Source organism: Cinclus cinclus, chromosome 5 (genome assembly GCF_963662255.1).
Source record: "Cinclus cinclus chromosome 5, bCinCin1.1, whole genome shotgun sequence".
NCBI classification, from domain to species: domain Eukaryota; kingdom Metazoa; phylum Chordata; class Aves; order Passeriformes; family Cinclidae; genus Cinclus; species Cinclus cinclus.
In genome coordinates, this window is record NC_085050.1 from 22,685,138 (window position 1) to 22,709,089 (window position 23,952).

The window sequence follows — 23,952 nt, forward strand, 5'->3', positions numbered from 1 at the left end:
GTGCTGATCTGAAGTTTATATCTTGGAGAGAGTATCTGAATTTAAAAGGCATATATTTTGATGTGGGATAGTGGCCTGGCTCTTTAGTAAAACATGGCCTGGCTCTTTAGTAAAACATTTTACAATAAAATATTTCCAATGGTTTTTTTTCTTTTACATAGAAAATTTAAAATAGCAATTTACATGAGGAAAGCATACATGTATAAAATCACTGGGACAATTAGAGGAATTTCAAGCAAAGACATTTCATTTAAAAGTAAACCACAACATTCCTCTGAACAAAAAGTTCATTTGCCAAGACTTAGAGCTGGGTGCGCATGGTAAGTTTTATAAATACATAAACAGACATATAAGGGAGACTTATCCTCATGAGTGGGGAGTATCTCCTGTAAATCTCACCAACTCCCAACAGGATGAGGAGTAGTGCTCTGTCTGAATAGAAGCCTTTTTCAGTTGGCTTTTTAATCAATTGGAAGCTTGTTTTATGTCTCCAACAGTGAAGAATTCTGGCCAAAAATCCTTGGAGAAAAAAGGTCAGTGTGGGAGATTATATATGTTTCCTTGTGGGTTCAACAAAATGATGCTGTATTACTAGTTCTGAACAGTATCCCAAACATAAATATCCATGGAAGGCAAAAAGCAAAAGCAAGCACTGGCAGAGTGCTTGTCCCAGTGACATCTTTACACAGTGTTTGTGGCCTGTACATTATTAGACATAATGGGACAAATTCTCTCCTGCAGTTTCATTGCTTTACATGCACTGATGTCACTGAGAGCACCTGGCCCAATCTTCTTTTTTTTTTTAACATGCTCCTATGCTTGGGAGCACACTATTCCATAGAAATTCAAAGGTCAATTACATCAAATTACAGAAGCCCTTCTTCAGGTCTACACTGTACATTTACAAGGAGGCTTAGCCTGGCTCACCATTCACCCTGAAGAGCAAAACCCTGCATCTGTCAACCATGGGATCTGATGTGAGATTTTGTTAGAGCCCATTAATACATACCTTTCTGAACTTTAAGAGTTAGCTCCTTCAGTGCCATAACTAAAGTCCTCATGAAATAAAGGTTTGTAGAGTAAGACTTAGAATTCCCATATGTCTGTTCTACTGACCTTTAAGGAAATAAGTATCATGTTGGTAACATAAAAATTCTTGTAAATGTTCTTTACATTATTCTGATCAATTTTTCAAATTGAACAAGAAAAATATACAGTGTTGTTTTTCTGTACATCTTTTAAAATGTTCTTAATGTACATAAAAAAGTAATTCCCATTTGCCATAATGGGAGAGGTGCACAGGTGTGTGCACAGCCACACACACACACACACACACACACACACTTAAACATACCACACATACACACAAATATTAGAGGGAAGAGACATGCCATATGAAATCACCTGCAAGTTTGTTATTCTGTAATTACAACTAGTAGATAAGGATGAAATGTTAAGAATTGCTATTAACATACAGGTGAAAAAACCTGAATAATCCAGTACATGTTGTATACTAAAAGTTGGTAACTGTGGTAACTTCTTGGTATGATTTCATCTTGTCCAATAAGCATTACATCATGGCTAAAAGCTTATTAAGGTACCAATTACGAAGAGACTATGCCAGGACAGAAAATTCTACCAAGTTCTTACTAAATTTCTCGTTTGATAAAATCTGTAAGTAAACACACTTGGGTTTAGAGTATGTTTTTTTGACAACATATTGAGTAAGACATACAATTTATTAATGAAAATGGCTAAATTAACTTTTTTGGTGGTATAATCTTTTGTGTAAAATTCCCAAGATAAACATCGAAGCTTTTTCAGTGGCAATTGTCACATTCACGTACGTGTGCACACACACACACAGAGTATAATTCTAGTGGACAATCCATGCTTTTGCCAGCAACCCTGAAAACTGTGTTAGTGGTCCAAAGACCAGAATAAAAGCTTCTCTGAAACCAGGGCAAATATAAAACAATTTCTATTTTTCAACACATAACTAAGTACACCCTACCATACTGTAACTCTCAAAAAGCATACTGAAGAAGAAATATGAGTTAATCTGAAGAAAGGTCAGTAACCTTCCATTCTTCTAGATGGACTGGGATTTTCTTTTTCTTTCAATGCATATCAGAAATCACAGCAAAGAAATTAGGATCACTGTAACAGAAAGAGACTGAGCGGAATGTCCACAGTAAGAGCAACAACCAAAAAACCCCTGCAATGCCTTACCATTATTCAAATTACAATCTTATAGGAATTACAGTATCATACAAAGCAAAAATTAACTTAAAATTGAAGTTGCTAAAAGCAGTTCATGAAGATTATGGGTGAATGATAACTCTGCTTTATATAAATGAGAAAAGAAAATCATATTGAGTGGGGTTTAGGAGTAATCTGGTCACTTCGTTCATTTGGTCGTGCAAGGTTTTAGCTGCTGAACTTTTCCAATTCTGAATGCTCTAGTCCACTGGTGGGGCTGGTGGTTCTTGTCCCTTGGGAGAAGAAAGGAGGAAAGGAAAAAAAACAAAAAAACAACAGGTACAGAATTACAAAGAGTATTCACGTAAGAGGACAGAGCAAAAGAAGAACTCAAGCGTTACATCGTGTTTTCTTTCATGGTTTTTCAATATCACTTAAAATAATGAGAGTAAATGAGCATCAAAAAACTATACTCTTTCCTGTACTAACTGAAATTTTTTCATGATCGCACATCTAGGATAAGGATCACCCTTCTCGAAGTATCAGGCTGTAATTTTGTTTACTGACTTCTCTTAAAGCTGTGCTTGTCCCCTTTCAACTAAGAAGGCAAGAGGCAGTTTCAACTAGGGACAGACAGTGTCCAGAGGACACTGCACCTGCTCCATCCCACAGGAGGCCTCACACTTAGTCTTCATGATTCCTTTCACTTTGGTTTAATTCATTTTAATTTTTGATGGAGTTCCAAGAAAATACAGGGGAAAAAAAGGAGAAAAAAATTACTTTGAGACAGTGTGTATTACACCAAAATAGATGTAAGCTATTACAAAATCTTGCTGCAGGGCACTTGAAGATGCACTTACATTGTGTGGGCTGGTTGGCTTTCCGGCTGTGTTTGAACCTCTCAGATTACTAGGTCTCAGTAAGAACAGGACAAGAGCAATCACCACCCAGGCCATCATTATCATGGCAAAGCTGATGCCATTGTCACTGGAGGAGTTTGGTCCTGGCACTACAGACAAGGAAAACTTAAGTTATAACAGAGTAAGAGCAGAGTTCTTTTCCCCAAGTGAAAACAAAAATGCAATCTCAGAAAAAACTCCCTGAAATATTTTTCAATTGAATGTTCTGATTAGTTCATTTTGGCTTTGAGATAGTAATATTGTTTTTTAAATCACATTTCTTATCCATTTGAAAAGAGAATTGTCTATTTCATAATATTTCACTGGCATTCCCAGAATTATCATGAATATTTCGTAGTTCACATTAACTCCTTGTGAACTGGAGATGATAAACACACTCTTCACTTTTAAGAAATCAAACTCAATTTTTAAGAAACCAAACTTGATGCAAAATATATTTATGAAGGAAAACCCTCAATCTGTATGTTGGTCTTTGTTTTTTTGCCTCAAACAAATAAAACAATAAGACTAAACTGATGAAAGCTTAGGCTCCATTGTTAGGCCCTACACAGACAACATGCTAATTCTAGCAAGAAGGGAGCAAACTAATGGTAATCAATTTCTCAAAGTTATTTCTTGAGAGTTTGTTTGAAGATGTTTCAATGTCAATATGCCAGATCTCCATGACTGATCATCCCAGTCATGTGGTATTTCTGCTAGCAATCTCTCTGTCAGGATGTGAAAAAATTCTGCAGAGATGCATTCCAATGTGAAGCCCAAGAACACAATACAAAAATTTTACACCAAATTTCCATACAGAATACCTGAAACATCAACATGTAGAAGTAAGTTTAAGAAAATATCTTCAGGCTGGGAATGGCTGGTTGATCTGTTTGGATCAAGAAAACTTTTGCAAATATCTGTACATTTTAAAACAACTTTTCTCCTCTGAAGCATAACTTCAAATAATCAAGCACTAACTAATCTTGTCAGCTGAAGTGTAAACCCATGTATAGATAATTACCTATGGTACTTACATGAATCCATTTATCATAGTATCAAAAGGCCTAACATCTTCATTAATGATCTACATGATCCGTTGATACAGAGCAGTTAATTCAAAGCTATAATGAAGAACCTTCAAAAAGGTAAGAGCTATTCTATTTTATTACTCAAGATGAAAATTTTAACATCAAGAAAACTTCACAGAGATACTAGTAGTATCTGTCATATTTTCAAGTTGTCTTTTGTGGATCACATGATCATGGAGTCAAGTCTGGGTTCAGTATTGGTTGGATTGTTCTTATTTAACATTTACTTGATAACCTATACCCTCCTGGAATCATTCCTTGAAGGATAATGCTGATACCACAGAAACACCCTCATCACCATCATCCTGGGTAGCACTGCTAACAGAAGCTCTTCCATGGAAAGGGTTTGTTCATAACACAGCAGAGGGGCCCTGCAGGGAAGCTTACAGCTGTCTCATTCTCCCACTACTGCTTTGGGAATAAGACTTCATGAGTTGCGGCTGTTGGACTGATGTCTTTTACTGACATCCCATGCACTCAAAAATGTCAAAGAAGAAAAAACCCCATGCATTATAGAAGTTCATGCTTCTCACAGCACAAACGCCATCATTAACATGTATGTGCAAATGAAACAGCTTTTGCCTTTTAAATGTCCAAAATATAGACATTTCAAAGCTCAAGAAGTTACTAATGTAGATTAATTTTATGGTTAGAATTATATGCAATTATAGGTGAGAATTCTTTTGAAAATCTGAGTGAATAAAGGGCTTTGTATATGAGGAGATGGCATAGTACATAGAAAACAAATAAGAATGCTACAGCCTTTAATTCACCAGACTCTTGCACATTGATTTTGAAAGCATACAGAATTGCGAACGTAAGAGTTTAGACCTTCAATTTTGTTGACCAAAATACTATTATCAGCAGCATATATCAGTATTTTAAGTCTTTGAAAATCTTTATATATGCAGTCCAGGAGACTAGGATATAATTTGGCATGAAAAGAACAACTTTTTTTTTTTTTTTTTTTTTTTTTTTTTTTTTTTTTTTTTTTTTTTTTTTTTTAAATTTCTATTTCGAGGTTTCCAGACAACATTAACAGCCACTCTGAGATTACCTTCAGCAACAAGCAAGGAGGCCTTAGGTACCTGCTTTGGCAAATACTTCTCATAGAAGACTGAAAATTGAGACTTGTTAGTCAGGATTCCCCTTACAATGCAGAGAAATGGACTAGTCTGACTCCCTTCTGGAATTTTTGCTGAACATTAGTGCACTTAGGGTCTGTGGTGGTCAAACAAAAGTTGGGGTAAGCAAATGATGCCAGATCAGGTCATGCTACAGGTCAGGGAAGGGAGCAGTAGGGACCACAGAGGGAAACTACAGGTCTTCATTGCAAGACACAATTCTTTCCAGCCTGTGTTGTAATACAATTCAGATAGAACCAAACATGCTGAATCATGTCCTGAACTAATTGGCCCTTCACTGCCTACTCAAGGCATGCCAGACACTAAAACAGACACAACAATGTTAACACTTTCCAAGAACCCTTGAACCCACATCTCTCACTAATGACCACGTGCAAGGATGTGAGATTATTTCAGAATCTGTTACTTTAATCTCTTATGGGGAAAAGGATAAGCAGAATTCAAACCAAGAGAAAACCAAGGGAACCAAGAGAACAGACAGGAATCTATTTCAGCTACTGGAAGCAGTTATATGGAAGAGATAACAATCTTGCTACAAAGTCATCCATCTCTGAGATCACAAGATAATCAGAGAAAACCAGCTTATGGATAAAGAACAGTTGAGTGAAAAAGGTGAAAACCAAGCAGAATGGAATTCATAGTGATGGGCAGAAGAAAAAAAAATAATCTTGTTTTTAAGGGTTTCCACTTTATCTGTAAGAGGTGTATTTTTTCAAGTAATTTTGAAGTGATGTTTTGCTTCCTTGAAGAATAAAGGTTATCCTCTAAGAGCACCTGTGAATGGTATTTTCTACTATTTTCAGATAGACAGAAGATTGTCCTGGTCTGAGATGAATGTTCCTCCCAGTGCTCCAGAGACACCAACTAGTACAGAATTTAACAGTACCTACTCCCATGTCACTGAGAGATATGACACACTGTCTCTGACCTACCTTTCCATGCAACGCTGAATCCAGCCCAAGGTCATTATTTTCAGACTATGTGGTCCTCTGGGTTAGGCATACATATATCCACACACTTCAGAATGATGCCTATGAGCAGTTCTGGCCCTGTGGTTACCTAGAATTTATGGTTTTTTACAGCATGGCTGAATTATATCTCTCTGCAGGACAAAGGTTTATGAGGAGCTGGTCTGAGATTGCGGGATTAACAGCCATGGGAGTTAGTGACTTGTGAATCCTATCTGTTGCTCCATGTAGGAGATACAGTTTTTGGACTTGCTTTTTCTTACAGAAGCAGAGACTAGGCCATGCAAACTAGTCTTCTCTCAGAAAGGAATGGGAAGAAGAAAAAAAAAATCCTTTCTGACAGATGTTTGTAGATTGATTTGAGGTTCTAGAAGGCAGTCAAAGCTACTAAAATTATGAGTTTGATAAGGGTAGTTTTTAAAGATTAAAGGTCAACCAATTCCTGATTGTGCAACTGTAATCTCAGGAATACAATATTAAAACTACTAAGTGCCTGTGTGAAATACCCTTACATGAACTTAGTTATCCTCTTAAACTGCAGTTTTTTCTTCAGAGTGAGACTCTAAAGAAAGAGGAGAAATTTAATTTCTTTTACTGTACAAGTGTATTCCATGTGCTGCTTTTTGTCTGCCCTCTCATGGTAGAAATATCTTCTGGAGTACGAACAGATTGGCCCTGGTAAAAACTGTTAAACATCTGCATTTAGGAAGGCAAAAGCATGACTTGTGTGTTCTTTTCATGGTGTTTTAAGCCTTGCTTGTTCTTTGAAGGAAAGGCATAAAACTGTATGAAGAGAGGTAATTTAGAAGTGAATCATCAGGGAGGACAAAGAGCCCATGGGACCTTCAGCAGATAATGCCTGCAAGCTGACACTTGCAAAGGCAGGGGATAAGGAACCCAAAGAAAGCCAAAACTGACTTGAGCAGAGGAAGGGAGAAGGAAATTCCCAGAAAAGGGAGGGAAGAGTTGGCAGACATTTCAAGCTGTTAGGTTAGGCTGCTGTGACTGCCCTAGGTGAATACAAATCAATATGAATCACAGATATGTATTCATTTTAAATTGCATAAAAAATTTGGACTACACAACATTTGAGACAGTCATCTCTGACCACGTTACAACCTAGCAGAGCACTGAGAATAATGCTCAAAATATAAATGTGGTAAATTGAGGTCACAACATCTGGGAATTGCTAGAACACAGAAAAAACTCAGGCAGTAGCTCCTCATTTCCTCTGACACAGAAGGCTGACTGTGAAGGAACATGAGCCATCAGAGCAGATCAGTACCAGCTGGGATCCTCCCTAGGCTGGATGAACCGCTGATGTTGCAATTGCCACTCATCAGAGAACTTCCATACTCCACTTGCATTAGACAGAATTCAGAAAAGAATTCTTATTCCTCATTTCAAGGGAAACTCTAAGATCTTCTGATTTGCTGAGCATTAACAATCCCAACAGAATATTAAATGTGTCGCCTATTCAAAACTTACAGCCTTTTCTTTTCTGCAAAGCACCCGCTGAAATTGAGGGAACAGTAATCAGACTCTGACACATGCTTTAATGTCACAGCAGATATTCTGATGCAGAACCAGCAGATGAACAGCCATCAAGCAGAGTGCCCAAATGCTTGTTGAAGTAGTGCTCCTATCTTCCTATACCTAAATCCAAAAGCACTGGTCCTGACCCTGGCAGGAAACTGCAGGGAAGTCACTATGACATAATGGTGCCAACCATTAAGTTGTAAGAAGTAAGTAAGAACTTATAGATAATAACACAAAAAAGGGAATGAGGGAGACCTGGTACTACTGCCTTTATATGGCTCCAAAAAAAAAAAAAAAAACAAACAAGGAACCCAAAAAAATAAAGGGTTTTTCTAAAACAAAGCATGCTCAGGAAGAATCAACAGAGGGTTTTTCTAAAAAATTCCAGCTGATAGCAGCAGCACAGACACATGATGCTGCTGTGACATTGGCTGAACCCCAGCCCTGACGTCTCCCAAAACAAAACCACATACATCTCATCAGTTATTCCACAACCTTGCAGCTTAAGAATCTGTGTATGACAACATTCCCAGCTGTGCTTCCAGAAGGAAAACCAAATTCTGGGAATGAGCAAATTGCTGAGAATGAAACAAACTTGTTCGTACTGAGATTTTGAAATGAAGAATCAAAGTCAACAAGTAACAGGAAATGGAGCTGTGGGACCTATGGAAGAGGAGACCCACCTCAAATGTAAGCTCATCACTATACAGCTCATAAAAACAGGATGAAGCAATGGACAGAAGACTGGCCCAGAATAATTATGTTTCTGAAAAACATCTCTAGAAGCTTCTTCAGGCTCAATCTGTTTATTTTTGCTTTTGACTCCCAGGGTTTTACAGACTAGCATAAGCACAGCATCACAGAAGCACCACAAAATAATATGATAAATACGCATGCCATGTCACTGCATCAGCAGAAAAATACCTTTGCTAGAACTCAATTTAAGGCAATATAATAACATAGGAAAATATCTACTCTGTAATTTTTGCTCTGGTTTTTGAAACAAACCACTGGTTTGGAACAATGGTTGCCAAATTGCTTGCATCTGCACAGACAGTTATTGCAAGAATCTCAGAATGGAAAGCCATTTGTTTCAAACCATTCAAATCCCCATTGTACCATAGCTTGGTAACAGTAAAGCTATCCCACAAGCTTTGTGCCCACATGTATCAGAACTTACTCATTTATATAGTCTTTAGTCTAAAAGCTTTATAAATACTGATGACCCAAGACTCCCAAGGCATGACTGAAAATGACTTACCATTGCTTGGTTTTGACCAAAGCTCAGAAAGCTCCACACCCTGTCTGTGCCTCCTTCTAATATAGAAAGTATTCTGTCTTCCATCATCTACCTCCTTCCCTCTCCCTACATGCTTGCGATTAAAAAAACTACATATAAGTCTAAGGTGTGGGAGACTAAAAAGTCTGCCCTTGGACAGGTGTATTTGGAAGAGGAGGATGAAACTCATAGATAGTGTAACTTGCAAAGTCCATAAAGAAGAGTAAACCAGCAGCACTATACAGCACATGTGCACCACACCATCTTTTCCTCAGGGTTATGTGGGACAGCTCAGTTTTCCCCCTTCAGCTCAACATGGCATTGAATCTGAGACTGTTTCACATTGGCAGAGCTCAGTGCAAGTCTGAGCCAGATGCCCATCTCTAAACAGGTCTTACAGGGGAGTGAAGAGGGAGGAACATGAGGATGAACAAATGCACACACTCTCTCCAAGATGCTAGAAACCTTGCCTGCACTACTCCTAGACCTGTAAAAGATACAAGCACCAGCAGCTCTTGCTTACAAGAACACTGCTCAGGTGCTTGTTGGTCTCTCAAAGCATTACAGCAGTCCTGATGCAAGCTGATTGAATTCACACGCTCAATTGGTAAAGTGATACAGGAGAAACAGATCTACTTCACTTTTATTTATAAACATTTGACAACATTCCCTCTAGCTCAGAGAAAATGTCTCAGGGAGTGTCTCAATGCCTCAGGGCATGCTTACATTACTACATAGCCTCCACACAGTTATGCTTCACTGCGATTCTGGTAATGTTTGACTGACCTCGTACTGTTGACTGGGAGAGGTTTTTTGATGCACTTCATGGCAAATTCCAAGGAAGTGTACACATCAGTCATCTGCTTCGGTAACTACACAGGCACCAAACCAACAGAGATGCAGTCATGGTGTAAGTCAGCTTATGAGTCAGAGCCTCCTCTTCCTCACAGTGGAGCAGAGGGGTCACAGTTCTGACAGTACATCACCCAGCCCCAACCGTAAACACGTGTGTGTGTGTGTGTGTGTGTGTGTGTGTGTGTGTGTCTGTGTGTGTCTATGCTCAGTATCTAGTCTTCATTGGTTAAGCTGCTCTGAATCTGAGGAGGACAAATAAAGCACCTTCCAAATTTTCCCCTCTCATTCCCCAAATCATCCTGTTTGGAGGCTAACAATAAGATTCAGTAATGCTTGGGGCCTGACTAATGGTTATGCTAGTTTACTGATACCTCATCAATGCTGCTTCTAACGTACACAGGACAAAATGTTTATCCCAGATTCTGAGAAATTACCTCCCCATCATATCAATTTTATTTGTATTATTTATGTTAGATGCTCCTGTAACCTAAACCAACTGCTGCAATTTAAAGAACAGTCTGACTGTGTTTTAATTACTGCTATTCATTTTACTTCCATTGTTGAGGGTTAGTTCTTTCTTTTTTTTTTTCCCTCTGTGGAATTTTCCCCATTGTCATGCTAAGATACCTGTTGACTGGGCCCTGGTGACAAGGGGGAGGGGACGGGAGGGAAGAGGTAAGCCCCGCGAGATTCAAACAGCCAGAAGAGGAAGCGGAAGGCTGGGTCTCGGCCCATTTCCCCCGCGGAGTTCGGACGAGAAGGACGATCGCTGCCTCTCCTCCATCTCCGCCATCCCAGCGTCGGGAAACCACCATCGGACCCTGCCCGGCTGTCTTCTCGCTGTGAACTACCACCATCCAGCATTCTACTGAGCACCGGGACCGACACCGTGAGCGGAGAGCTCTCTCTCCATCTCTCTCTCCCCCTGGGACAGCGCTGCCACCACCCCCAGCCCTCCTGCAGCTCTGCGGGACCTGCCCGTCCCCAGCACCGGGAACTGCAGCTCAGGGAAAAGGTGCCTGCAGCCAAAAAACACTGGGACTGAGTTACTGTTCTGTTTGTGGGTAATTTCATAGCTCTTGTTGTTCTTGTTTGTCTTGCTAAATATACTAGTAAAGAACTGTTATTCCTACCCCCATATCTTTGCCTGAGAGCTCTCTTAATTCCAAAATTATAATAATCGGAAGAATCACATTTTCTTTCAGTCCAAGGGGAAGCTTCTGCTTTCCTTGGCAAACACCTGTCCTTCAAACCAGGACATCCATGAACCTGATATAAAGTTACTCACATTCCTGAAGGCATTCTGTGTCTGTGCAGTACGACTGGGATTGTCTCAGCTGAAACAGAGAAAAAGAAAAGCATGACACTTAACATTAAGTCTTGACTGGCTTTTACTGGAACAGGATTTAATATATTGTCAGAGTAAAGTTCAAACATAACTGATGCTTCACTGGATCACACTTGGCTTATGGTACGTGAAGAATCCCAGGTATGGAGATAGTTTCTGAACACTATTTACATAATACCTTTAAATCACCTGACTACAGTGTTATTGCTTCCAATTCAGCCATTTAATACCTTTCAAAATCAAAGTACATAAAATCTGTACTGATATAGGAGGCATTATATACAGATATACTCTCTACAGATACCTTGGGATTTATAATGGATAAGTGTTCTTACTATTATCTAGATAAACTAGCATTAAAATACCCTGTGATTACCTCACAATAAATGATCAGACTGTGATTATGGTTATTCATAGAGAAGCTGAATTAGTATTTCAAATTTAAACTTAGTACTTACTATTTTTGCCCCCAAGACCTTTGTTTTTAAATCAGGTTTTAATACGTATTTTACTGTTTTTTTCTCTTTAGTGATAGGTAAAATTTAAAACATTTTCAATGATTGTAATAACTATTTGATTTACAGACTAGGTAAGCTTGCCAACTGCAAGAAAAGTCAACATTGGGTAACCTGCAAATCAGTACAGCTATTTTACAGATGACAGAACCAATAAAGGAAGACATACCACATTCTTTATTAGGATCACAGATGCTAAATGGATGAGATTTAATGGAAATAGATTCTATCCTCTGCTTAGGTAAACTACAGGGATTATTAGTAAAAGTTTTTAAAAGCACAGGATTGTTACACCACCTGGGTTAGAAATGACATTTGCTTTTGCACAAGTTTTATGACACAGTTGTGTCACAAATACCAAACTTTTTGTCACAACCACCTAATCTGTTTACTACCAGTGTAAATATATAAATATTAAAGAGAAGAAAAGCTGGTGTTCTTTATGTAAGAAATACATGAATAATTTCCACAAAACCCATCTCCCCTTGTATTGGCAAAACTGATTTAATGTATGTAGTCATATTATGCAAAACACATCAAAGAAACAGATGAAGTACTGAAGAAGGAAGACATCTGGGAAAGTAAAAGTTCCTCCTTTTATCATAAAGATTGTCAATGACTGACACATTTAGAAGAGGAAAAAATGTAACTGGAGATTGATCATATTAATTCTTTCATTAATATATTAAGATCTACTAGCAAATTTGCTGAGACTCTTAGGAAGAAGTCTCTTAGGAAGGAATTTGGAAGGCTGGATTTAACCTTTCAGCTATTTCTATAGCTAAAAACAGTACTGAGGGAAATTCAGGCAGGACACCTGTCTTTCTTACTAAAGGAAAAAAAAAATCGATCAAACTATGCATATTTCCTGCCCTTCTTATATAAAAGCTTATTTTATTTTAAAACTTTGGAAGTAATTTACAAAGAGGAGGTTTTATCTTAGCAACAGTACCCATTTTAAATATTCAAAAGATTTCCAAACTGGGAAAACTGGATATTCCTATACCCATATTTTAAAGAGTTCAGCCATGTAATTATCTTCTATTTGTGTAAAAGTTTAGTTCTGAGAGGGGCTTAATTTATAATCTCAATTTAAAACACCATTTACAGATACTCAACACAGAAGGATGACCAGAATTAAAATGGGCAACAGATATATGATCAGAAACACTGTACAAGTATCTCGTTATCCCCCTCTGTCCCAACGATAGCAAGTCCTCATACAGCTTATCTAGTTTGCCTAGATACAGCACACTGTCTGGGACTGTTCTAGCCACAGTATCAGTTATCTCCCATTCTAAGTGTCACACTCTGTCCAGTTACAACTTTTTCTAAGCATTAGGATGGCTCTCTCAGCCAGGTTACAAATCTGTTTTTAACAGCTTGGCGAGAGGTGGCATATTGTCATCGTGGGAGAAACTCAGCAGATCATGAAAAACGAGAATCAGTAAAAAGAGGTTTTCCTTAATTCACTCGGATCAACAAGTCCCTTACTGTGCAACCCAATATGAATCTGATTCCTTGTGGCCACTCGTTTAGTCAAAAGACAAGAAACAATTCTGGCACGTGTATGAAACGCTTACGTAAACTGAATGACTGGGAAAGGTAATGCCTTTCGCTGAAACAAGAATGTTCCTTCTACCAATGGGCTCTCTTTTGACAATGACACCCTTTAAGGAACATAGCAACTGTTGGGAGAAACTGAACGTGCAACATTTCAGTAGTAAGGCCATTGAAAAAAGAACCATTATCAGGGACTGGAAATAAACAGTCCTTCATATCAGGATTTTTCTAATCCAATGTGGAGGGGAAGTTTCAATGAAAGTTTGTGGAATCATGGCAAAAAGCTGAACCAGACTTCACCTGTTCTCAACAAAACCCTCAAAAAGACTTCAAATACACTCAATGTTTTTCAGACTGGGAACACTACAGAGTTGATGAGAAAAATTTGAACAGAGAAGTAAGTCTTCAAACACGTTAACTCCGAGATACTTAAATATAATATTATTAACAATTACTTTGATTTTATGAATACTTTAGAGATCCTTGTGTTGCCAAAAGTGTGAATTTAGTGGAAGATTAATAGCTGACTGTCTAACATCTACTAGAGTCAGCAACAGCCTTTTCATCTTTATCCATTCTAAAACAGACCCTTAAAAAGAACAGAAAAATTAGGCAAGTGAAACATCAGGGTGTATTCAACAAAAGAAGAGAGTGAAAAATGTTACAAAACTAAATATTTATACTATTTTATTCCATTTAAATAGAAAGGATTATATCTGAATTTTAACATTCTCTGTGCAGTTTGTCATTCAAATATAATAAATGGCTTAGTGCATGTGAGCCAAACAATGAACTACTTTATTTTTTAGTGTCTGAAATGAAGTAAACACAAATTGTAAATAGCATGAAAGCTAGAAGACAGCAAAAAAGAATCAAAAAATTAGTTTTAATACAGTACAAACTTGAAAAAATAAAAGTAAAAATACTAATTATAAATGTATATCATTTAAAATATAACTGTGAATTTAATTTCCTCCAAGTACATTTAAAGTCTTGAATATCCTAAGTACAGTAATTTAAATTAGTAATCCCCAAACCACAAGACCTCTTGGTCAATAGGAATATTTGGTTTCTATGAAACCTCTGATAAGTCCCTGGAAGAGGCAGCAGTGGCTGAATCACAGCAAATCAGTGCCCACTTACTGACATATCGTGAATGCAAACACAACACAATACCAAGAAAAAAGAAGAAACCAAGTAACTTCCAGTGGTAAGAGAAAAGGGCTCTTCCTCACTCTTTCCCCATGACACTCAAATTTTGCATTGCAAAAATAAAAAGGGCAGATTTCAAATGGTTCCTAGTTCCAGTTTGAAACTGTTCTTCCAAAATACGCAGTTTTTAGCCCCAGTTCACACAAACACAAGTGTTTAGATCCTGCTCCTTTGAGATAGGGACAGTTTTAACATGCCATCTTGTGGATGAACAGCATCCACCCATCAAGCACACCTGAAACCTGTGTCCTGCTGCTCCTCTTTCAACAGATGCCATGTTATGGTAGGAGTCTGCACAGTTTTTAGCCATGAGAGCCTCCACTTTTTACAATCCCCAGCTGTGAACAAAATGTCAACAGCCACAGTAAAGGGACACTGCTATTGGCCTCTGAAAACTTTTGTTGAAGTCACAATATTAAGTAAAGTTTAGTTTTTTTTCATGTGCACATGAACATGCCACTGTGTGGTGAAAAAAGGGTGTGAACTTTTACTGTGTTTTAGCTGGTCACAAAATCACTGAATTCCAAGTGAAATAGTAAGCCCAGTGAAAATAGCTTCATCTATCTAAACAGACAACTTGTTTTTCCAACACAGGGACCTCAGCCACCAGGACAATTTCAGGCTTCCTTGAAAGAAGTTAAGTTACTTTGCACTGCTCATCACAGATACCTGCTGTGGAGAAGGAAATGCACACTTTGTCTACCTCTACAGTAACTCATTCTTGCTTCAATTCCTCTGCTTCCTCTTTAGAGGAGTTTAGTGAAATTCTTCAGGTGAGTTTTCAGAGTTTGCTATGCCAGGGTTCAAGAGTCTCATAATCACTGGGACTGATCCTGCAATCTCTGCCCAGACAATTTTTTTTAAATTAAAATCAACAGCATATTACCTGAAAAAAGATTTAGGGTTTCTAGCTATTGTGAACACTTTTTCTTGAGAGCTAAATGTATTATTTAAGGGTTAAAAAAATAAAAAAAAAGAGCATACAAATATCAGGAAGATAGCGGTGATCAGACAGATCACCAGTTTGCCATTTTTCAGGAGAAATAGCAGCACAATCCCTGTCCAAAAGCACTTTCCAACTCCAGAAATGGTGCAGTAAAGAGGTAACGAAACAAGAACAGGACTAATGTCAAGAACAAAGTGCAACCATCAATGCAGTCTAGTGTGAATGGCAGATGAGGTGAAAGTATATTAGTATATTATTTATCTAGGGATAAATAAAGTAACTACATTTTAGAATAACTTTTGAGTTTGCTCAAGGCAGAAATAAGTCCTCAGAAAAGACAATAGTGAAAAATTAGTAAGTTCATGAAACAGGTCAGATAAAGACCTCCATACAAGAAAATGTGATGGATGAAAGCCCAGAGAGATGTGTGGAAGAAATTGATGAAGCTGGTACAAGGATAAGACAGCAAAAATGGATAATGGCGGGAATGAAAAGAATAGTTAAGTAGGAAAGCAAGGACAAGTAAATAAATTTATATGGTCACTTATTCCATGAATACAAATAAATTTAAAATGGAATCATATTGACTGCTGACAGAAAATTTTATGCGATAATAAGGGCAAAGTATAATCCCTTGTGAAAATACTTTTTTGCTATTTAGACCAGCTGGAAGCTCTGCTTTTGCTCTCCAGCAATGCCAGAAGATGACAACACAATGGCATACTCCTGATTGCATTCTCATGCTTCTGGGTAATGAAATCATTTTTTAAGCTTTGTTGGCAGTCACGTCTGCTCTCTCCAAACTATATAAACGATCTAGTAAACAACATGATAAATAAATTGCTATGGTAGGATATGCCAGTCCTGAACACAAGCCAGGCTGCAAATTGAATTGCAGCATTATCTGTAAGAGTTCAGAGTTAAAGATGCAAAAAATGACACCTACATGCATTATTTCTGCTACAAGCTGGCAAAGAGAAATAAGAAGAAAAGAATGGCATATGGATGGAATTTAATTGTCTCTTAAACTACACTAGCTTCTCATAGAGGAACAAACAAGGAAAAAGTGAACACTGCCTTCCCCACTCCTTCATCTTCTATGTGTACATGCAAAATTAGAATAACTGATTGTTCATACAAGGACAGAATCACAGTCTGCAATAAAAATATACAGCCTGGTCCCATGAGGTGGCAAATAATTTTCTCTCCAATTCCAAGTGAGAGAGAAAGATGGTTGCTACATTTCAAAAAAATATTCCTAGATTACAAACGAACATTTAAGACCCAGAATCATCAGCCAGTTATGCGGTTATGACAGAAGGAGAACATTAACTTTCATATTGAAAGATGCAACATTTTATGGAGGAAGATTCATCAGAAGTCCCAGGGACCACTGCAATCTGGAGCCCTGATCTGGTCACATTCTTCTCTTATTTTTTTCTTTTTTTTTCTGGGATTGCTGTTCCACCTTGGTGTCATACAGATCCTCCTTTTTCAAACTTCCCTTACTTTCGTACAATTGCCTGACTTACTGGTAACTTCATTTTATAATTTTGCTGACCTATGATATCAGTGACATCCTCCTTTTACTGAATGCAAAGCTGAATGAATTAGCAGTGAAAAGAAGATGAAACAGTGATGATCAGGATCATTACAAGGAGCTCACAGCATCTCTGACCATGTGAAATACCAGACAACAAATACAAGAGGCAGGATATTAAACAGAGGTATCTGAAAATGTGTACAAACAACATACATATCTCCCCAGAGGGCATTTGCAAACTTTTATCTAAAATGTTAAACCAAAATATGTATAGGCTTTCTGACCAAACAGTTGAGTATCTTCTGCAAAATTATGCATATTAGCAAAAGAAAAGTGCACTCCTGCATAGACAGCCTTGAGGAAAAGGCTTAGAACTCAGAGTTCCAAAAGATAGCTACAGTTTGCTCTAAGTGTTGATTGCATGAGGCATGAAAGAAAAAGCACAATTTTCTCCTTTTTCCTCAAAAGACATGGCCGTAACACATCTCTGATAATCAGAGTTCTGCCATTCACAGTACAGATTATACCTACTAATTATTTCTGGAATATCAAGATGAAAGAATTTTCAGTGTATCATTTTTTACACTGCTTGCGATACACTATGTATGCCTTGAGATGATCATAAGGTGTGACTGAGATTTTAGGGGTTTTTTTCCTAAATACATATTGGTTAAAAAGGAGCAGTTTCAAGCATACTACAAAGCTCAGGAATGGGAAATGTAAAGAATGACATACATGTTCAAAAGCCCTGATTCCTAGCCCCTTATAGACCCAAGTAGACACCACTTTTCACAGCTTTTTTCTTTTTTAACACATCTAGAAAATAGTCTCCATTTGCACTGTTTGGTGTGGAATGAGATTCTAGGTTATGACATGCATTGGCAGTACATGAATTCTGTAATACAGTTTTGTAGCCTTAGCAACACCAGTACCTTGAGGACTCAGTGAAAGGCAGGAAAATGGAAGTTAGTGGAGCAAGAGCACTCAGGTACAGTCTTACCCTCTGCTGCTCCAACCTTGTGTGTTATTCTTTTGGGCTGGTGTCTAAGCAGGTGCATCAAGTCTTTTCCCCTGCAGCTCTGAAGAATGACAGCTTCTCTGTCCTAATGAACAACCTAAAGTTCAGCTGTTGGGGAAGACCTTTGAATCAGCGAATTCAAATCAGTGAATGAAGAGGACAAAAGGGGCAAAAGAGAGCAAAATGCAGCTTCCTGCTCTTGGGATGTTTGGCTAAAACTACAGACTAGAAGAAGTCACACCTGCTATATAAAAAAATAGAAGGCAAACACCATGAAAGAAATCTCCAGAGCAACCTTCATATTTAAACGACATTTTAAATTAGAAAAAATGTATTTAGTATAGCTGTGGTATGCTTTCAGTAAAAGCCTGCATCAGTAGGGAAAGCCACTTTTGCTGACTATTTCAGTTGGGCTTAGCTGTGCTAACATCTTGAGACCTTTTCAACCATTTGGAGCACCTATCTATTTTAGTCATCTGTGTTTATTTTGTGCTGTTTACACAAAGTCTCCTTCAGCCAAGACTTGTGGCTATGCTGGATACTATTTCAGACTATGCCAGCTTGAAACAGTAAGACTCTGAAATGACCCGGTCCAGAGAATTATGCGGAAACTTGATTGACAAAAGAGTGTTTGGACCAATATGTTGAAATAGTTTGAGAATTTGCAACTTTTGCTATAAGAATCTAGTGACAAATCAAAATACAAGAGAGATTAAAATAAAGAACTATTTGCTCTGTATCCCCCAAAGTTTCGATATAGCAACCTAACTAAGCATGGAACATTCCTTTGCAGCTAGCAAATAAGGACAAAGACAAGGTTGTAATTCCCACAGTGGTTTGTAAGTAGAACTGTTGGCAGTTTATCAAAATGGGTCCTTTTACATTACAGAATTAGAAATCTTTTGGGTTAAAAAACATATTGGTCATTTTTGGAAAAACTAGTATGAGAGAATTCTGAAGTCAGTGTTTGTAAAGCAAATAATACTGTACCTGAAGGAGACAGAAAAAGGATGCTCACTTGGCACAAAGACATCTGTGTTACTGGCTTGCTTGGACATTTCTGCCCACTCTAAGCAGTCATAAGCAGGTTTTAGTCTTCATGGAAGATGCTCTATGTATGATTATTCCTCACTACCACATAAACTGTGTTTTCAGTCTAGTTTTCAAACTTGAACTGACCCTTGGGCATAGATCAGCCATGCCTTCTCAGAGAGCATTGATACCCAGAGGAGTAACATAAGGGAATCAGATTTCTGTATTACAAAATAAGTGAAAAAAGCTGAAATAAAAAGTTTTAAATACAACATAATTCTTACCTAGGGATTTTCTGTGTTTTGTCAAAACTAACTCAGGAACCACTTCCTCTGTGTACATAGCATGCCCTTCATCGTGATTCTTTCAATCAGCTATCCCCTAGTCTGAGAAATTCCCTCCAGTAAAACCACTAGCTGTTATTAGTTGTTCCTCATTCTTGAACTTTGGTTCTTCTTGTCAAAATAAGTTTTGCAGATGGAGGCGACTGAACAGGAGATAAAGTCATGCAAGCTAACAAACCTGTCATTGTCTTTTGACGACTCTTGTGCATTTGCAGAGGATAGAAAGTCTTGTGATATTTTCCTTCTATGCTTATTTCCTCTTATGGAAGTTCCCAATTAACTGCTATATCCATAGAGTAAATAGTGAACCCAACATACAATAGCCAAATTGTTATTACACAACACCACCAAAGCATAACAGATGGTGCTGTGGGTATTACATACTGGAAATTATATTTATGAAGTCACAGTCAAAAAATTTAGATTTCTAGTGTTTCCTAGGAATATTTAGAGATCATAAAGTCCGCTTATTATTTACAGTGGCCATACTTAAGAAATTTACACATGTGAAATGTTTGTATTTTGACACCAAGGAGAACCCCGAAAAATCCACTTTAGGAAAATGATAGAACATTCAACATAAAGTAATTCCATGCCACTTAAGCATGTATATATCCATTCTAAGAACTCTGTGTATGAACAAATCTCCAAGTTAATCTAATAAGCAACAAAATATCTTTTGAAATATTATGGATAGAGATACACAGCTCACTGACCATAAAAACTTCATGGTATTATGAATTAAAAAGGAAAAAGCCCAACAAAACAAAGCTCTGCTTAGTCAAGGAAAACGAAAGACAGATAAATAACCAATTCACATAACTAAGTAAGAAGTGTACTTTTTTGTCCACCAGCTTTCCTGTTTGCAATTTTCTGTGGTTTTGCTAACAATATTGTGGAAGAAGAGTTTAAATGACAATAGCTTTTCTTTTTTCATTGCATAAGCTTTAATTGTACTATAAGATGAACTGAAGTCTGCATTTCAAATAGATATTTAAACTATACGCTATACAAAACCCCCGAAGTAATGTATTCAACCACAAATTAAACCACATACAATTTCTAAGAGTTTTGAAGTAAATATACCAATTAAGCTAGAAGTTAAAATCATCATATTGGAAATGAAAACAAGAACTTCAGGCTCTAGAGGCAGACTTTTTGACCTCCTCCTGATTTTGGAATAGCAGTGTCATTCAAATCTCCTGTACAGTTAATTCCAACAGAAATCCTGTGTATTTGAATATGCTAACTCTACACATAACAGTAATGACTGAATATATCATAACTTCTTTATTAGCAGAAGCCTTAATTCTTATCTGTGTTGGAATTCTTATCAGTGTTGGTTTAGATAGATATAAACAAATTAGTCTGTAAAAATTAGTTCACTTTAACTCAAATGCAAGTTTAAAAAATCTACAATCAATTATGGGGGTTTTACACAATGTCATTACTGTACTGAAAGAACCTAAAAGTAACATTTTCACAGTTGGTTATCTCCTATAATTACATTATAATTCTGTTAAATTTGATCCTGTTAAATCTTATCACTTAACTTCTGTGTTTACGATGCTCAGACTGGAGACAACTGCAAACACCATGTTATACTATGTGCACCAAAATCCTGTTGAGTACTGCCCGCTATAACACCATTCAAATGTACTCTGGTGTGCTTTATACCTACCTAGGTTAAAAATAATCAAAAATTAAATACATATAGGGAATCATTCTGGGTACATAGCATGTTTGGGTATCTTTTTCTCACCCAGAGTCTGAAGAGATCACTTAACTTTGTTTATCACAATGATTTTTAAGTTAGCATTTTGAGGATCCAACTTTTAGAGGTACTGTGAACCCAGTCTCCATTGAGACTTGTGGGGTTCAGCAATTCTGAGAACCAATGTCCACATGCTCTTTTTAGCACAAATAGTAAATACTTCTGTTTGCTTATGTTGTGTAAGACTGCGTGACAAAACAGCAACTTAGAAGGCAAACTCTTACTGAAGCATAAAATTACAGATGCAAAAATGGCTTAGCAAGTCTCCTGCTAAGATCATACAACAGGTTACTTGAGGATAGTCCGGCTGCTGACTGAGACTTCTGAGACTTTTCTTTTCTAGATTCTGCTAAATTATCCTAGCTAGTGATTCGGTCTTAGAAATACTTAGGAGCATCTGCTTTGCTTATTAGGAGAGATGAAACCTGGAATTTCCCTTCACTCCTCACAGTTTCAAGCACTAATTGGTATGATCTTTTTGGAAGGTGGATACTGAGCAATAGACTCTTGCAACTGCGCAGAACATTGTTAGACTGCTCTGAATGACTGCCCAAGGGCATGCACCTATTATGTGCTCACCCACATCCACAACACAGGAACTAGTGCTCCTCCAGACGATCCATTTTTACCCACCTCACACTGCATGGAGCATCTCAGGAACAAAATCTCACAGACGTTTGTGGCATTTCTTCTAACTTTGGACACAACTCGCCTACATTGTTCATAACAAGAATCCTCCAGCCACAACAAAGAGAACTGGCTGACCAGTGCCATTGCCTGTCAGTATCTTCCAGCAAAAAATAAAAAAGATTAAAAAATGCTGAATGGGGGTTAAAATTCTGAATCATGCTAGTTTAGATTTGCATCCGACAAGCCTGGAGAAAAAGGGCAGCAAATATGTACTCTCATTTTCTTCCTCCCAACTTTTGAACTTGGTCCTGGAGGTTCCTTTCCCACCATTTTAGCATGTGTTCAGAAGCTTCAAGGTTCAGAATCAACACAGTTCAGAAGCTTCAAGGTTCAGAATCAACACAGCTGTGGGATATGGCACAAACATCAAAAAGGACAAAAAGGAAAATCTTTCTTGGGAAAGAACATAGTAGATTTTGAAATTGGGCCTCTAATTGGGAAACATGAGCTAGGATGGCCAGGCCTGATGTCAATTCTCCACAGAAAGCACAACCATTCTCTACAGAAGCTTCAATTTTCTGCACTTTTGTGTCAGCAGCACCTTTCCAAAATACTGTTAAGAAGCCTCTTAAAGAGTAACTGCCCTGAACAGCTGATGTACTCAGTAACCTAAAATGTAATTAATTTAGGCCCTAAGAAAGAATATGTCTCAAAAACAAATATATGAAAATCAACAAGGGGAAGTACATCAAATGAAGTTGATGTATGCTGTAATCTTAGAAAGAATTTAACCAAATTAGAGTTGTAATCAAGTTCACCTAATTGTTCACAGTTCATAATTATTAATGTTATTTTAAAAATATATACTTTTACTGAGGAAAAAAAGAAGCACTTTCTATCTTATTTTTAAATAGACGTTGAACTAAGTTCAATAGAGAAACAAAGAAACATAGCTATTTTACAGGTTACAGTTAGAGCAATGTACATAACTTGCTAGAAGTTGCTCAAACTATCAATGACATGGCAAGAAACAGAACTCAAAACCCAGAATCATTGGATTCTCAACTTCAAAACTTTTCAGAGAGTAGTTTAATAAATTTAGACATCATTATCTTGCCATATGAGTAAGTGCCACTTCATGTGTGTGGAATTACCTTGACCACAAAGACTTTTCTGGGTGGTTTCTTTGGTTTTATGTAGACTGAAAAAAAGGCATATAAAAGAAACATTTGAACAGAAACAGTGTCAACAGTGTGAAAATGCAGCTCTGAGAAATAAACGACAAGCTGTAATTTGTATTGACTATTCAAAAGCTCATCAGAAAGTTGGATATACTTAGAGATTCTAACTGTACATGCTACTGAATAATCAGAATCAAAAGCACCAGGAACTGCAAATCTGCAAGAGCTGAAGTAATGTCTGAACAATCACCCTTCTGAATATCCTCATGTTATCCTTACCAGATTAATTAGTCTTCTCATTGCATGTTCATGCGAGCAAATGCATTCACAAGGATCAAATCCACCTTCTGCCATGGCTCTCTGGATAAACCTGAATTTATCTGTGAACACCTAAGAAGAATAAGAATAAAAGGAAAATGAACTCTTTTTTCAACTGACCTTATTTTCCAGAGACTCACACATCAAGTTTCAGTTCATTTAATGCCAGGGTGAAAAAGCAAAACAAAGCAGGGTAATCCTATTATTCCTTTGGCAGTATGAATGAAGAAGTCTGGTATGTGCAGTTTCATTTTGATGTTGCTGAAAACACTGTCTCACACAATTTTTTTTCAAGACTGTGTGTCTCCCCTGGGTTTTCTCACATACCAAAATGAAATGCATCCTAACAAACACAAAGCACAAAAATTAAATTCTCGTCTCTCATCTGCACAGTGGGACTCTTAAGTGTACATATACAAATTGAAAGGTCAGGGCAACTTGTACTCCCAAACCCTAATAAACTGCTGGCATGCTCACTCCAGATCAATGTACAGGAAAATAATTTAAAACTCAGTAAGTTTTTTGCTAAAGGAAACAATAATCTTTGTTG

The 23,952-nt window shown here is 37.4% G+C and overlaps 1 protein-coding gene across 1 annotated transcript; it reads right to left on the reverse strand.

The window, feature by feature from the left end:
* Positions 1-2,062: 2,062 nt before the first annotated feature.
* Positions 2,063-23,468, reverse strand: SMIM14 (small integral membrane protein 14). The gene is made up of 4 exons (XM_062493465.1): positions 23,364-23,468; positions 11,267-11,315; positions 3,063-3,211; positions 2,063-2,495 (listed from the first exon to the last, which is right to left on the reverse strand). Exons 1-4 carry the CDS (start codon positions 23,436-23,438, stop codon positions 2,463-2,465), a joined length of 306 nt encoding a protein of 101 aa, XP_062349449.1. The 5' UTR covers positions 23,439-23,468; the 3' UTR covers positions 2,063-2,462.
* Positions 23,469-23,952: the final 484 nt, after the last annotated feature.